Source organism: Petromyzon marinus, chromosome 2 (genome assembly GCF_048934315.1).
Source record: "Petromyzon marinus isolate PM22_M1 ecotype Great Lakes invasive population chromosome 2, UKy_Petmar_22M1.pri1.0, whole genome shotgun sequence".
Classification (NCBI taxonomy): Eukaryota; Metazoa; Chordata; class Hyperoartia; order Petromyzontiformes; family Petromyzontidae; genus Petromyzon; species Petromyzon marinus.
In genome coordinates, this window is record NC_133668.1 from 13,931,250 (window position 1) to 13,949,094 (window position 17,845).

The 17,845-nt window shown below is 41.1% G+C and overlaps 1 protein-coding gene across 5 annotated transcripts in view; it reads left to right on the forward strand.

The window, feature by feature from the left end:
• The window catches only part of LOC116946909 (thrombospondin type-1 domain-containing protein 7A-like), a 444,047-nt gene that overhangs the window by 223,179 nt on the left and 203,023 nt on the right, over window positions 1-17,845 (forward strand). For all 5 annotated transcript variants that reach the window (XM_076070187.1, XM_032962175.2, XM_032962192.2 and 2 more), the window contains one exon: window positions 1,454-1,705. In XM_076070187.1, the coding sequence (XP_075926302.1) occupies window positions 1,454-1,705 (252 nt within the window). The remainder of the gene's footprint in view (window positions 1-1,453; window positions 1,706-17,845) is intronic.

The following is a 17,845-nucleotide window of genomic DNA, read 5'->3' on the forward strand; positions in this document are numbered from 1 at the left end:
TCTATTTAAATAGCAAGATTTATTTAGGTAAATTATTACATGAATATGTCAAGACAGTTACAATTTCCTATAAATAAATGTAGCAAAAATGTACAATTCTTAGTTTCTACCACGTGGAAATAATATACATCTCAATGCTTATTTATGTCTCGATAAGGCTAGGGCCGAGTGCCAAACTGCAATCTCAGTTTTAATTGAAAGTCATTGCCTGCTTTGCATACCTCCCTAAATTACAAATGGCTACCTCTTATACCGATTAAATTACATGCATATGCCAAGGACCTGTAAGTGCATCCAATAATAATTTAAGCAATGGCATATTTGTCATCCTTAGGTTTCATTGGATTACTTGATCATTTAAGAGCCAAACTGTCATATTTAGGATGCTAACAGGTATCAAAATAATAGGCATGTAAAATGCATAATATTTAATTAAAATAGATTCTTAATTAAAATCGCATTTTAGGTGTCTATGTTCATGTTTTATCTCGGATAATTGAGCAGACAAAACTCAAAAAATAAGATAGAAATATAAGAATACGAATCAGGTACAGCAATACAATTTTCTAAATAAAAAGAGTTGATTCTGAAATTACATCATGAACTCAAATGTGTCGATTTAACGACATTTATATATTTATGCGATCTTACCCAAAATACCTCTATTATGGATCAAATTGTGATAATTCAGCAAATGTTTGTGGGGATAAACAATTACATTCTAAAAAAAATGGCACGTGGCAGTCTTTGATGAATTTCCAAATCAGCAGGAAAACCCTTGCATTCCAGCTCATCCGATAGCCTGTATGCCAAAGATATGTATGCTTTTTAACTCTTGGAGAGCTGTGCATTTGTATTCACTAGGTCATATATACATTACAGTACAACGTACCATACATTTTAGTTATAATGTCTAAACGCAATTGCATATTAAGACGCTGCTCATCAGTTACCATAAATATGTATAGTCTGTGTGCTTAAGAGGTGTACACAAAGCCTATCTGGAAAAGTAAAACAACCACAGGGTGTTGGTCATTAAAATAAGCATTTATGGAGTAAGGAAATATTCGTTAGTCTAGAAGACAGCAAGAAATGTATGTAAAAAAATGATCTGTTTCTTAACACACATTGTATTGATGTAATAATATCCGCATACCAGCCAAGAGTGAGCAAATTAAATTCCGTAAGTGAAAAATTCCATGCAATATTCACATTTTAGTAATATGTATATGTATTCATGAACAACTCGTATTCTGTGTACATGTTACCGGTGAATGATTTAAATTGCGCACATATATGTGCCGATATACATGTGTGTATGTATGTATACAAGTGTTAGTGTGCATGTACAAACCACATAGTGTGCACATCATAATACATGGACGCGCGCACATGCAGCCTGTGCGCATTCTACACACGTGTAAATTGTGGTCTCCACGTGCCTCCCGTCCAGGTACCGGCTGAGGGTGGGAGCCTGGAGCGAGTGCCTTCCAGTGTCCGAGTCCAGGATAGCACGGCGCTCCGTGCCACAGGTGCGGTGGGCTTTGCAAGCGTCGAGGAAGCGGCCGCGGAGGAGCTCGGTGTCGTGGGGGCCCGAGGAGGCCGGTGGGGAGCCCGACGAGGGGCAGGCGTGGGACGTGCGGCTCGGGGCTCACGCGCGCGACCTGTCATGCCTGTCTCGCCTGGGAGAGCACGTTGATCTCGTGTGAGTAATCAATTTCATTAATTGCTTCATTTTCTTTCATTTGGTATGCGTGCAATGCTCTTACGAAGGTGCTGTGGGGGGGGGGGGGTGGCACGTGCCCCCCAAATGATCCGATCGAAATCCATAATTTCGATCGGATCATTGGGGTTTATTAGTAATAAATTGGCATTTTGCGATCCCCACTGCCACTGTGTCGCACATTATTATGTGCCAGGGACTCTATGAGATGACAGGACAATAGTCTGAGTCCATAATTGGCAATAAGTAACGGAAAAGCAGTTATAAGTGACTCACAGAATTGTGCGCAGTTGCGTATACAGTCCACGACTTCCCTGAAGGCATTCGCCTTCAGCGAGCGCGATGCTGATCACAAAACGCAGTTCGAATTCGACCCTCAATCGATGGCTGCGCCATCGCCGCACACGCGTCGAATAAAAAGCAAGGGACAAGTCCTTACTAACAACTCCTATCATTTTTCATTGCTGGAGGGGTTGCCCCCCCTCCCTGAAAATCCTGGCTCCGCCATTGAGTATATCCTACCAGTTGGGGAGGGGGGGGGGGGTGATGTTGCTCTGTGGATTTAAACCAATTAAGCAGTTTGTGAGTAATTTTCACATTTTGGACTGCGATGTCAGCACAAATGGCTTCCTCTTATTGCAAACAATACCACGGGCATTTAATGTCACTGTCAAGCAAATAACACGTGTTCATGGTTAACACCCACAGTATTAACCATGACAAACACAGGGTTCAAACCGCACACCTCTGCAACATAACAGCAAATGTCCCATGTCACCGCCTTGTCCTCCCCACCGCAGCACGATTTGTTCTCTTTAAAGACCGTCTGGAAGTAGCTACACTGATTTATTGCTTGATTACTTAATGGATTGATTGCTCTTATTTAAACCAGGTGGCAGGTCAGTGAGTTCAGGTACATTTTGTAATGGTTAAAAGAACAGACTTGTTTCGAACTACAGGACATTGAATGCAATTGAATGTATAGTCATTTAAAAACGTTTATGATATAAACATGTTTGACTAACACATGACATCGATTATCATCCTCACCTGTCATTGTCCACGATAACAGGAGTGGTGTTAATAGAAACTTGTCAGCCTCATCACCATTGTCATCAGTTATCCAGAATTTTTATCTCCGTTCTCTGAGAAAGATCAGTCAATTTGAAGTCCAGTCCATGTTTTGCACACTCGAAATGAGGGAGGTGGGCAGGTGCTCCAAATCGAGGGCAAACACATTTATTGTGGTCAATCTGTAAAATGCAACACCACGTGTGTCACAGCAATCCTCAACCGAGTCACCATTAACCACGTGACTGGTGTACAAGTCCGGTTCATCAATAGCAGTTTCTCTTAAACCCAATTCTACTACTGATAAACGATCTTTGTCTTTGACAATAACCGTTGCACTTTACTATTCGAATATTACTTTAATCCTAAGCTGTATGTCTATCTATACCATGCACTTATATCGGTATCTTACACCCATTATCTGTACTGTATGTTTACAGTATACGTACTGTACTTGTCACCATTGTACATGTGTTCTATTCTCAATAGCATTGCAAGTAGTCATACTCTGGGTGCATGGGCATTGTCTCAGCCTTGCTGTGGCTTGCATTGCATCACTATCCGAGTAATTAACCTCGCATTCAATACATTTTCAGAGCCAGGGTGAACATCCAACTCCAACGTATTTAATGCATTGAACGAGGTAAAACTGATGGATAAACAGCACAAAATACAGCATCTGTTAATATTTGCAATATTGATACAATTAATGAACGCAAGGAGCATCATAACATTGTCTTAGATAACATTAAACTCAACAATAGGTCCTGGATGGACCAGGCACCTACATTAGCACTGAATAGCTACACAAGAGAATAAGCTACTGTGTTAAAAAGGTCACATCGTGTAATCACCATACTGCAGCCTAAATGTACAGTGCTGCACATAACACTGACCTGTGGATGAGTTACTTATTCATCCTTGCTCTGAAGATCGCATAAAATTTCGATTTAAAGCTTTCGTGACTGCAATGATTCATCTTCTTTGGTTCTTTCGGTAAAGTCACGTAGAATGAGAATAAAATAATAAATTGATAAAATAAAATAACACAATAATATTCTCACGACGTTTCGGCCACAACACAAGCGGCGTTCATCAGGTGAAGGGACGAGACTGTCTGGTAGGACAGCCCTGGAGTGAAAGAGCCACGTTCAGATCACGACCTTTAAGCTGTGTGAGAGGAAACAAAGCTCCTTGACAAAGGAATTAGCATATAATTTAGCATTGAAATGGCTGAGTGATTAGCTTGTGACTGGTCACAGAAATAGCTATGTTAAAAGTTAAAGCATACACATCCGCAGAGGCACCCCTTGACAAAGGAATTAGCATAGAATTTAGCATTGAAATAGCTAAGTTAAAGCATACACATCCGCAGAGGCACCCCTTGACAAAGGAATTAGCATAGAATTTAGCATTGAAATAGCTGAGTGATTAGCTTGTAACTGGTCACAGAAATAGCTACGTTGAAGTCAGAGAATACACATTCACCGAGGCACTTAGTACAAATCAAACAGGAGAATTTAGCATTGAAATAACTAGGCGAATTTAGCATTGAAATAACTGAGTGATTAGCTAGTGACTGGTCACAGAAATGACTATGTTGAAGTCAAGGCCTACACATCTGAGCTATTCACAGTACTATATAGTGAACCAATAAAAAAACTAAAATATAAATTACCTTAATGTTAAATTTTGATTTAAAGCTTTCGTGACTGCAGTAATTCATATTCTTAGTTTTTTCGGTAAAGTCACGTTGAAGAGAAACAACAAAATAACAAAATATATATAAAACAATAAAAAATTCTCACGACGTTTCGACCATAACTCAAACGGTCATCATCAGGTGTGTCGGTTTGCATAAATTTATTTTGAAAACGGCATATTTATTATATATAAATAAATATGCCGTTTTCAAAATAAATTTATGCAAACCGACACACCTGATGATGACCGTTTGAGTTATGGTCGAAACGTCGTGAGAATTTTTTATTGTTTTATATATATTTTGTTATTTTGTTGTTTCTCTTCAACGTGACTTTACCGAAAAAACTAAGAATATACCTTAATGTTATCAATAAACTCTATATTCTCCAATCAGTTAAGCTACCAACAATAAGTCGTTATATATCACAATGCTATATGGCGAAAAAATGGGTGGATTCTTACCCTCAACTTTAGCACCACGGAGAGCTACGGGCCCCATTCAGACGGACGAGTTCATCCATGGTCGGAACAGAGGAGGGGGAGAGAGACAGCTGCGAGGCGCTATTATACTCCATGTTGTAAACCATACCATTAACCGTGGTGTGAGAGGTATTAAGAGTCAATGCTGGCGAAAGAGCTGCGGTCTGAAGGTCATCGTAAAATACAATTAATTAAGAACATAAATGGTTTAAAACATCTTTCCAATGGTTACTAATCCAGACTGCCACTCTACGCCCGACCTTATGGAAGAAGTACGTTGATGACACCTTTGTCGTTGCACTCAAGGGCTTGAGTCACATCTCTGCAGACGTAGCAAGATCTGAAATCACTGCAACCCTCAAAAACGCTAAGTTGCCACCCAGCAACATCAGCAAAGACGAACATTTTTAATTATCTCAATTAAAAAAAGAGGGATGATATTGTCGTCCTCTCAGCCGACAAGGGCAATGCCACTGTCATCATGGACAAAACAGAATATAACAACAAAATTCAAGAACTACTCAACGATGGCAGCTATACAAAAATAAAACGAGATCCCACCAACAGCCTGGTCACCAAAACGAACAAAATCATCTCTGATTCAACAGCATTAATTGATGAGATCAAACAGTTCTCGTTGAAATCCTCTGCTGCCAGACCACCAAGATTATATGGCCTTCCAAAGATACACCCCTTCGTCCCATCGTCTCTACTATCAACTCCCCCACATACAAACTGGCACGTTTTCTTGCTGATATACTGCGACCTTTCACTGGAAAAACCACCTCTGCGGTACTAAATTCTACTCACCTGGTATCGACAATCAAAGGCATTTCCCTGTCCCCAGACGACCTGCTTGTCAGTTTTGATGTGGTGTCCTTGTTCACCAAAGTCCCGGTACCTGACACCATCGCTATCATTGAAGACCTGGTTCATCAAGGACATTGCTTAACCAACACATACTTCACCTGGAATGGAACTTTCTACAAACAAACTGAGGGCACCCCAATGGGCTCCCCCCTATCTCCGGTTGTAGCCAACGTATTCATGGAAAAATTTGAAACTGACGCCATCCAGACTGCCACTCTACGCCCGACCTTATGGAAGAGGTACGTTGATGACACCTTTGTCATCTGGCCACATGGCCAGCCTGCTCTAGACCAATTCCGCGACCACATCAATTCCATACACCCAGCCATCAGATTTACCATGGAGGTCGAAAAAGATGGCAAACTACCCTTTTTTGATGTCTTAATTAAAAGGAGACATGATGGTTCAATGAGCCACTCTGTCTACAGGAAAGCTACCCATACAGATGCTTACTTGAAACCGGATTCGCACCACCATCCATCCCAGAAGAACTCCCTCATCAAGACTCTATACCATAGAGCCCAATGCATTTCCGACCAGGAACACATTACCAGTGAACTCAAGCACGTACACCAGGCTCTCAGGGCTAATGGTTACTCCGACTACACAATCCGCAAAGCCATCACTCCAGTCATGAAGAAGGATCCTCTTGTGGAGCCACTCAAAACCATCACCTTACCCTACATTGCAGGGGTCACTAAGAAGATCTCCAAAATCCTGAATAAACACAAGATCCAGGTCCGATTAAACACAGTACATAAAATCCGTGATTTAGTTCCATCTGTAAAAGATGCTGTTCCAGACATACAGTACCCGGGCGTTTACAAACTAAAGTGCCACTGTGGTAGTAGCTACATTGGAGAAACCAAACGACATATCTCGGACCGCATCCGCGAACATAAAGCAGACTTGAAACACGGTAGGACGAACTCCTCTGCCGTGGCAGATCACTGTTATAATTCAGTGGGCTCACATGACATTGACTTCTCCAAGACGGAGGTTCTTTGCAAACCAACCGGCTACCATGAGAGATTCGTTCATGAGGCCATTCACATATACAAGCACAGAGACAATTTCAACCGAGAAGATAGATTCTGGCTTAGTAACCATTGGAAAGATGTTTTAAACCATTTCTGTTCTTAATTAATTGTATTTTACGATGACCTTCAGACCGCAGCTCTTTCGCCATCATTGACTCTTAATACCTCTCACACCACGGTTAATGGTATGGTTTACAACATGGAGTATAATAGCGCCTCGCAGCTGTCTCTCTCCCCCTACTCTGTTCCGACCATGGATGAACTCGTCCGTCTGAACGGGGCCCGTAGCTATCCGTGGTGCTAAAGTTGAGGGTAAGAATCCACCCATTTTTTCGCCATATAGCATTGTGATATATAACGACTTATTGTTGGTAGCTTAGCTGATTGGAGAATATAGTTTATTGATAACATTAAGGTAATTTATATTTTAGTTTTTTATTGGTTCACTATATAGTATTGTGAATAGCTCAGATGTGTAGGCCTTGACTTCAACATAGTCATTTCTGTGACCAGTCACTAGCTAATCACTCAGTTATTTCAATTCTAAATTCGCCTAGTTATTTCAATGCTAAATTCTCCTGTTTGATTTGTACTAAGTGCCTCGGTGAATGTGTATGCTCTGACTTCAACGTAGCTATATCTGTGACCAGTTACCAGCTAATCACTCAGCTATTTCAATGCTAAATTCTATGCTAATTCCTTTGTCAAGGGGTGCCTCTGCGGATGTGTATGCTTTAACTTAGCTATTTCAATGCTAAATTCTATGCTAATTCCTTTGTCAAGGGGTACCTCTGCGGATGTGTATGCTTTAACTTTTAACATAGCTATTTCTGTGACCAGTCACAAGCTAATCACTCAGCCATTTCAATGCTAAATTATATGCTAATTCCTTTGTCAAGGCGCTTTGTTTCCTCTCACACAGCTTAAAGGTCGTGATCTGAACGTGGCTTTTTTCACTCCAGCGCTGTCCTACCAGACAGTCTCGTCCCTTCACCTGATGAAGGCCGCTTGTGTTGTGGCCGAAACGTCGTGAGAATATTATTGTGTTATTTTATTTTATCAATTTATTATTTTATTCTCATTCTGCGTGACTTTACCGAAAGAACCAAAGAAGATCGCATTAAAGTTACATGGGTACAAGTCTGGCTCGACTTATCCAATTACAAGTAACATTCACAATAATGAAAATGGCAGGCTTTATTGTTAACTAGGCCTCATATTTATTGTAACAATTTAACAGCATTATAGAGGCATTTACAGCATTATAACGGCAATACTAACATTATAACAGCATTCCCAGCATTAGAAGGACATAAACGAACTTACAGACAATGCTTCTTAAAGTCCCACAATGATAATCTTAAATCGTAACTTCCTGGTCATGTGACCAAACTCAACACCATATCAGGAAGTTTCTGTGTAATCAACATCCCCATACCTGCCATGGGGCAGAACAGGCATGGTTATAGAATAAACAGTATTAGGGTTAGAGAATTACAATTACAGTACGTCATCCTTTACAGTGCACAGTGCTAAAACCCCTTCTCTTGAATAAATCACAAACTAACCATTCAAAGCCAAGCTTGAAGTCTAGAACAAGTCTAGAACATTTCTATAACGATCAAAAACAACCTTTGGGCCCTTTACCTGTAAAATGCAACAGCACGTGGTGTCACACACAGCAATCGTCAACCGAGTCGCCATTAATCACGTGGCTTGTGTACAAGTCCGGTTAATCAATAACCCTGCCAGCCACCCACAGGCCCAACTCGGTTATTGCATGCTGGTGTATTTACGTGCATTGATGTACTGCACAGCACATACGGACTTTCACAAAACCACACTTTACTCCCTTGCTGCACGAGGAAATAATTAAAAGAGTGGACCATTCCTAATGTTCCACACATGGCTAATAATAATCAGCCACACTTCACAGACATTAGGAGTTGTGCGGACCACGTACAACAGTAATCCAATTGGCATGGTAGAGATATGTTAATGCAAATACATTATGATACTATAAAACTAATGCATCATACTGAAAGTATTTTTGGAAAATTAGTATTTTCCTTTGCAGTTCTTACTCTTTGGTTCTTTCGGTAAAGTCACGTAGAAGGAAAATATAAATTAAATATTAGCATACGACGTTTCGATTGCAACACAAGCAATCATCGTCAGGTACAAATGAAAGAGAAAACAAACCTAGTAAACTTAGAAATATAATGCATTACAACACAGAAAGTCGGCTAACCTAACAGTCAACACCCTCCTTGGTTAATTATGTTCTTCCAAAGATTGCTAAATTTGAGAGAGACAAAACACATACACGGAGACACATAGACAGACACATAAGCAGAGAGAGATGACAGAGACACACAGAGAGAGACACACAAAGGCACACGGAGAAACAACGCCTCTGTATTTTGCGAACATAATTTTTATCATACCTTGGATTTTGAAGCTTTATAAGTGGTCTGGTTTGTAGCCCGTTTTGAATAGGAGAGTGATTGAGGCATCATTCCATGATTGAAGTATGTTATTTACGTGAAAACATTAACATCACGGGACAATTTCAGAGATGGCAACGAATTGGGGTGATCACGGCTGATTATGATGATAATGACATGTGGTCTGAGCATTTAATGATAATTTAATGGACATGGCAAGGCCAGTAACATGTCACCCATTTCTATGAGTCTTCTAATTCAATTGTCATTCAGTGGTCAGTCTTGAACAATAGTAATGCATTGCTTCCTCCTGCCTGCATTACCATGCTGTATAATTTTTTTGTATAGTATTCAATGTTTTTGATGTCCTGGTCGATTCATTAGGTAGGACATTGTGCATTGTTTTAATTAACAATTAATTATACAGCTTGGATATATGAAGATGCACGGGAATGCAAGCACTCACACTGTAAAAGGCAGCAGGTTATGTATGTATGTTGAACTTCTTTCTAACCATATGTAGCCAACCGCGCTAATCGGAGGTGCAGAGGAAGGACAACAACATTAAAAGCTGTAAACCCTGGTATACTAGCTCACCATCAATACAAGTATAAGAATAATAGTAAACCCAATTATGAAGAATAATGGCATAGCAGTAGCAAAGGAATGGAATGCATCCGAAGGGATGTGAACTGAGGAGATGGAGCAACAGCATATGCTCGGTGGATTGCTATATCACAAGATTGTGAGAGATGGCGGTAACTTTGGAAAGCCTTCATCCAGCAATGGACTGACTATGGCTGGCGATAACGAATGTTTAACATTTTTGATTTAAAGCTTTCGTGACTGCAGGGATTCATATTCTTGGTTCTTTCGGTAAAGCCACGTAGAAGGGAAACAATAAAATAATAAAACAATAAAATTATCACGACGTTTCGACTGCAACACAAGCAATCATCATCAGGTGTGAAAACCACAGCAAGAAAATTTGAAAAAAGTGGCGTTTTTTTTACGTTAGCACCACGGAGAGCGATTTGGCAGTTATTTAGACGGACAAGTCCATCTATGTTCGGAAAAGAGGAGGGGGGAGGCGAAAATAATGGATGCGGTCTGAAAGCCACCGTAAGCGTGAACAATCAATTAAGACCCAAAATTGTTTATCAAATCCTTCCAATGATTGCTAAGCCAGAATCCATCTTCTCGGTTGAAATTGTTTCTGTGTTTATATATGTGGATAGCCTCATGAACGAATCTCTCATGGTAGCCAGATGGCTTGCAAAGAACCTCTGTCTTGGAGAAGTCAATGTCATGTGAGCCTACTGTGGACCACATCAATTCCATACACCCAGCCATCAGATTTACTATGGAAGTCGAATAAGATGGCACGCTACCTTTTGTGGATGTCCTAATAAAAAGAGACCTGATGGTTCAATGAGCCACTCTGTCTACAGGAAAGCTACCCATACGGATGCTTACCTGAAACCGGATTCCCACCACCATCTATCCCAGAAGAATTCCCTCATTAAGACTCTGCACCATAGAGCCCAATGCATATCCGACCAGGAACACATAGCCAGTGAACTCAAGCATGTACACCAAGCTCTTAAGGCTAATGGTTACTCCGACTACACAATCCGCAAAGCTATCACTCAAACCATGAAGAAGGACCCTCTTGAGGAGCCTTTCAAAACCATCACTTTACCCTACATTGTGGGGATCACAAAAAAATATTTCCAAATTCTTGAATAAACACAAGATCCAGGTCCGATTCAACACATTACATAAAATCCATGATCTGATTCCGTCTGTAAAATATGTGATTCTGGACATACAGTACCCTGGCGTCTACAAACTAAGTTGTCTCTGTGGTGGTAGTTACATTGGAGAAACGAAACGACATGTCTCGGACCGCATTCGTGAACACAAAGCAGACCTAAAACACGGTAGGACCAACACCTCGGCCGTGGCAGATCACTGTTATAATTCAGTAGGCTCACATGACATTGACTTCTCCAAGACAGTAGTTATTTGCAAGCCATCTGGCTACCATGAGAGATCCGTTCATGAGGCTATCCACATATACAAACACAGAGACAATTTCAACCGAGAAGATGGATTCTGGCTTAGCAATAATTGCAAGGATTTGATAAACCATTTCGGGTCTTAATTGATTGATCACGCTTAAGGTGGCTTTCAGACGGCATCCATTATTTTCGTCTCCCCCCTCCTCTTTTCCGAACATAGATGGACTCGTCCATCTGAATAACTGCCAAATCGCTCTCCGTGGTGTTAACGTAAAAAAAATGCCACTTTTTAAATTTTCTTGCTGTGGTTTTCACACCTGATAATTGCTTGTGTTGCAGTCGAAACGTCGTGATAATTTTATTGTTTTATATATTTATTTTTTTATTGTTTCCCTTCTACGTGCCTTTACCGAAAGAACCAAGAATAGGAAAATCTGTTCGGAATTTCCGCTTCCTCATGCCTGCACCGCCTTACACAGATGCATGTGAAGAGTAATAGTGCCGGCTGGTGGATAGCAGTGGCAACTGTGGTGCACGGAGAGTACACACGCCGGTGAGGGCGTGTATGAGGTGTTGGCAGAGTACAGGAACTGGGGTAAAGGTCACGGAGGACCCCATCTGGATGCCCCTGGAACCTGCTAGCGGGTTCGAGAAGGGAGGCACGGCCAGGGCGGAGCCAGGCCATGCTGGTAGCATAAAAAGAGCTGAGAGCGGGAGCTCAGGGCTGCCAGTTCTGGGAGTGGACTCGTCTCGTCATTGCTGTCGTCTTGCTGCCTTCGACGCTGCCGCCTTCGCTAGATATTGCGCGGCCAGATAGTTGTTGGCTGTCTCGGTCAGCGCCATCCATGTTACACGGTTAGGGTTGTGTTGAGGCTAGGCTAGGCGACTGAGGAGTGCGAGGACAAACCTGTGAAGTGTGGACTTGTTAAATAAAGAAGGTGCCTCCTGGAAACCCTTGTCTCCGAATCACATAAAGTTATACCATGCAGACATATACTGTATGTTTCAGGTTTGGTGTTTCCCTCCACATTTAGAAACGTACATTTGGAGTACCGTTATTTCCAGCATATAGCCCGCATACGCATATATAACCCGCAGACGCATATACCCCGCAAAAATAGCGTTTTGTGTAAAAACAAATTTAGATAGCCCGCACCTCCATATACCCCGCCTGCATTCATATATTTAACGTCGTTACCGCAACTTCATTCCATCATACTAATACGAAGTTTACATTTGTAATACATTCCACTATCAATTGTTAACATTACAAACATAACGTGCAGAAAGAAAACAAACTAACTGGAAACGAGTGAACTTAAAACAGTAAATAAGTAACAAAAGTAAATATCCAATTAGTAACACATAACTGGTAGATGTACAGTTTTAGCGCTGGTAGATTGTGCCCTGCGCAGATAATAGCAGCATCCCGTCACCGCCGCAGACCTTGCTCTTCCTCATCCCCCAACCCCCCACCTCTCTCTCCCCCCCAGCTGCCCCACCCCCCACGTGATAACGTGCAATTTTAGTGTGAGTGGTTTATTCAGCAGTGCTTTAGTCAAAGGTAAGTGTTGCATAGTGGATAGTCCTACCATGAAACCATTGAACGAGTTATGACATGTCACACGTGAAAAATATTTGTGGGATAGCCCGCACCTCCATATACCCCGCAGGGTCTTGTTTTGTTTGTAAAAAGTGGTATACCCCGCGGGTTATATGCAGGTATTTGTCGGCTATACATTTCTACGTGATGAGCCACTTCATTGGGCTATCATTTGTGGCCAGGTTGCTTTTGAAAAAGAGCTATATAGCTCAGTGGGCCTTACCTGGTTAAATATAAAATAGTTTTGTTTATATTAAGGGGCCGTCCATAAATGACGTCACGCACCTAGGGGAGGGGGGGGGTCAGACATTCGTGGCGATGTGTGACGAGGGGGGGGGGGGTGTGAGAAATGTGACGTCACATCAAAATGCGCAACTTTCAATAAATATCAAATTGTTATAACACTAATATTGATTAATTTTCATGATTACTTAGGTCACCTTTTTACTTAGGTCACCTTTTATTTATTCCATGAAGGAGCATTTTGCTTCTCCATGAGAGAATGGAGAAGCATACATTTTTAACATTTTTTTTAATGATTGTTATAAAAAAAATTGATTCTAATGATTCTACCAGGGCTTTTCATTCTGTGGAATGAATATATGATTTATAGTTATAATTGCTTTTAATATTTTAGAATTATAAGATAATTTCAATATAATATTCTGAACATCTGCAGTTTTAGTTAGACGTTGAATATTTTCAAGTGAATTTTATGCTAAAAATAAGTTTTCCAACGCCTCCTTTTAATGTGTTTTCTCCTACATCAGAGTGCAGCGTCACATTAAATACGCACTACAATGACAATAGTTTAAAGCGATTTGTAGCTTGTTTTATTTTCAAAATGGAAATGTTTTTTTTGGGGGGGGGAAGAGTTTTGTGACGTCATATTTTAGAGGGGGTCTGACTTTTTGTGACGCCGTGTGACGAGGGGGGGGGGGGGGTTCAAAAATCGTCCAAAATCGCGTGACGTCATTTATGAACGGCCCATAAGTACTGTACATTTAAATAAATATTTTATTATTTTGCTCCTACCATTTGAAACTCCTAAATGCCTCCTTGGTAAGATTTGCCAACCCATTGTCCAGCTTTAAATCACACCTGTTAAACATCGGTTTTACAAAGCTTTTCATAACACTTAACTTGGCAATGACTGTATAATTTATAATTTTAAAAAATATTTTAATTGATGTGTTTTATAGTAACTGCAGCATGTGGTTGTATTGTAAAGTGCTTTGTGAGGTCTTAATCTTGAAATGTGCTCGCCATATAAACTTATTGTTGTATGCAAATATGTTGAACTTTTTTGCACCATACGTAGCTAACCGTGCTAATCAGAGGTGCGGGGAAAGGCAAAAAAATAAACACAAAAAGCAATTCTAGAGAAATGAGTTTTCAATCTAGATTTAAAAGTGCATAGCTCCAGTGGCTTCCTAATATCGGAAGGAAGAGCGTTCCAGATTGCCGCAGAAGCGCATCTGAAATGGCGTGATGCGATGACCGTCTTTGTTTGATGGCTAGCCAAAAGCCGCTACGAGGATGACTGGAGTTCGCCTGATGGTTTATGCTCCTTGACGAGATCAGCAAGGTATTGTGGTTCATCGTTGTGGCTGGAGATACGCTCGAGGCTAGTAATAGTAGTGTAATAGACAAAAAGATTGATGGGGTGGTTGTCACTGTTTGGGAGGTGAGAATGGGGTACTGAAACTTTTTAACTGTGGCTTGGGTTCTTCAAGTTTGCCCTTAAGTGATTGAGGCTTCAAAAGTGCACCGCTTGATTACAGCCTCGTAAAATATGCACATGAGGCGAGTCGCGTATATTTTGCATGCAATCCATTTGCTGATTTACTGAAAAAGAGATATTTGAGGGCGTTTGCTGATTTTATTAGCATAGTTTATGAACTTCATTGCAACATATAGACGTTTTAATGATTGCATTAATCATGCAAACAGGCCATTATGAGTTATGCATCATAAACAGTGGGAGTTGCCTTTTTATTTTTATTCTGAATATGGTGTGAAGTCGGCTGGGGGAGGAGATTTCGTGAACATAAATTGGAAAATCCTGCATATTACATAAGTTAGACTCAAGATGATTTACATTGAGGGTTGGCATGAAAAAACAAGGGTAGACATTGAAGGTGTTGTGGTCTTATTTTTTGAGGCCCAGTATGGATTTATAAATTATTCACAGAGGCACCATGCTTTGGCATGTTGTATATCAGGGTATTGAAAATTTGATGAAAATAATAAAAATGAAATCAATAAAAAATGCGTAATTATACGAAGCTATGTTAATTGATGTAATTATGCACATAAATTATGCTAATTCGAGAGATAATCGTATTAATTTATGCGAGTGTGTGTGATTATGCTAACGCAAGCCTCTATGATAATTAGGCCCCGCCTCGCTGACAAGGGTCGTATCATCAATCGGGATCACACAATTAATCATATGAGGTTATGCAGGTGTGCTGTAAGTACGCCAGATTAAACTCGGCTTCCTTGCCTAGGTTCGTATTATCGATCGGTATAATACAATTATTCTTGCTTTAACATTTACTGATTGTGTATTAGTGTTTATGTCAGGTCTCCAAATTAAAATCTCAATGCAGGATACAGTTCTTATAATTAAGATTATTATGCATGAACTCAGGAAAGAAACACTCAAACCTTCTGTGTTAAGCAAAACCTTAACACTATAATATGCGAATTATTATGCTTGGAATTATCAACCTCATTGATCCATACATTTAACCCACAATGGTCACGTTGTTAATTGGGTAACAGATCAATTGATTACTTCAGAGTAACACGAGCATGCACGGCAAATAGGAACAAAAAGTCCTTAAAAATTCATCCGACGATATTCATGCGAAAGGCGATAAAAGCAATTATTATACCCCAAAGGCAAAGTATACGTCAATAGATTCATCGGCAAGATTATGCAATTAAAAATAAAAGAAAAAACCGAACGACTAAGATGCTTCTAAATGACCTTATCCATGTAACTCAATGGGCCGCAATGTTATTCGTTATCAGCTAGTAATTTATGCACTTATCATCTTCTTGTATGTGGTAATGTGTGAGTTTTGTTGATCTTTTTACGTTAAGCAAACGCCGAGGTTGGCATCCCTTGTATCAAAAATTGTGTTTGTCCCCTGCGGAGCGGTGATGGTGTGAGGGTGGGCGTGTCTTACAACGGCCTCGTTGCTTTGCTTGCTCGGGGCGTTGGTTTAGCTGCTCGTACGCTGTCAGATACCGGCTCTTTCCGCTGCTGGAGGAGCTGCGTCGGCACGTTGCTTGTCCTTGAAGATGCTCGCTCGCGCTCACCGCTGGTCCGCTGACAGCAGCAGGCTCCTTCCACTGCTGGAGGAGCTGCGTTGCACGCGCTCCCTCCTGCCTTGTGCTCTTGTCGATGCCCAATTGCGCGTGCAGTTCGTTCGCTGGTGGCAGACACCCTTGCTCGGTGAAGCTGCTGGTGGGAGCTGGCACTCAGGATAGAATGACTTTGAGCCATACTTCTTCTGTCAGCTGTAAACTCGTGTTCGGTGACACATCGCTACTCGGCAAGTCTCCCCATCCCTGGTTGATTGCAGAGTCTCACCCCGGAGCTTGCCGCTCGCCACCCTCTTCTGTCGCTCGCCGAGCTGTCCCTTGTCGAGCTGAATTGTTGAGTTTAATTGTCGCTCACTCTCAAAACTTGAAAATTGTATTTGCACACCTCTTACACAACTCTGATAGCTTAGTACGATACAGCTTATCGCAATCCTCGATTCTGCAAGCGACTCAGAACATCAGGATGAATGTAGAATAAACTTTCAGCGATACTGTCGGTCCATGCCGAACTCAGCACCCAACATCACCTCGCCCCTCTTCTCTGCGATGCACCACACGCATTTTTGATCTTGATGCCATGCCCGGGGGCTGGCTTGCTGTCCTCTTCTGAGCTGATGGTCGCCGTCTCCTGCGACTGGTCGCTGATGAGCTGAATTGACGAGCAGAAATGTGAAATTCTCTCTCCTCTCTCTGCGTCTCTTGCGAGAGAGAAAAAAAACAGATGCCCTCTGTCACCATCCTCCTCCTGTAGCAGCAGCGGCCTGACTGCCACCCCCCCTCCCTTTTTGACCTTTGACTGACTGTTTTACCATCACATTGTTTGTTTGCATTCCCAATCCCTCTCTTCGTGGTTTCTCCTATTAGGGAGGGGAGGCACTCTTCCTTCATGCGTATTTTATGGCTACCATATGTTTGTGTCAAACCGTTGGAAGACAAAGACGGCCGGGGAGGCTCTGATTTCATGGAATACATTTATCTGGTCTTTGTGTGTCTGACCTATTTCTTGTACCTCTACTGAATTACCCCAGGTCTAATCTCTTGTGATTATTATTTGGTTTATGTTTAACCAAGATTTGTAATGTACCATTAGATGTTACCACCATGATTCCGGGCTTTGCTAAGCTTTGTTCTCAGTCCGTGTCGCCATGGGTCGGTGTTTATTCGCGAGTTATTTCCGATATCCGGAGGTTGGATATATAGCTTAGTTTGGACTTAAGCTTTCGTGATTGCAGGAACTCATGTACTTTGGTTCTCTTGGTAAAGTCACGTAGATAGAAGATACAATAAGAAACAGTATGTTAGTTGAATAAGGGTGAAATAAAATAAGTAATAATAAAGCCACTAATATATACTTATTCTTATAGCTAAGCTTTAACTTTTTCCGTGACGAAAAAATATATATCAGTTATAATGTTCGTTTGCCCTGTGCTCTGTGTCCGTGTCTGTAATTCTGGGTATTTATTTGTGAACTGTTCTTTGGCAATCTGGAGATTTGTCAGATAGTCGTTAACCTCCCTTTGCCCCGGAGTTTATTATTTAATGGC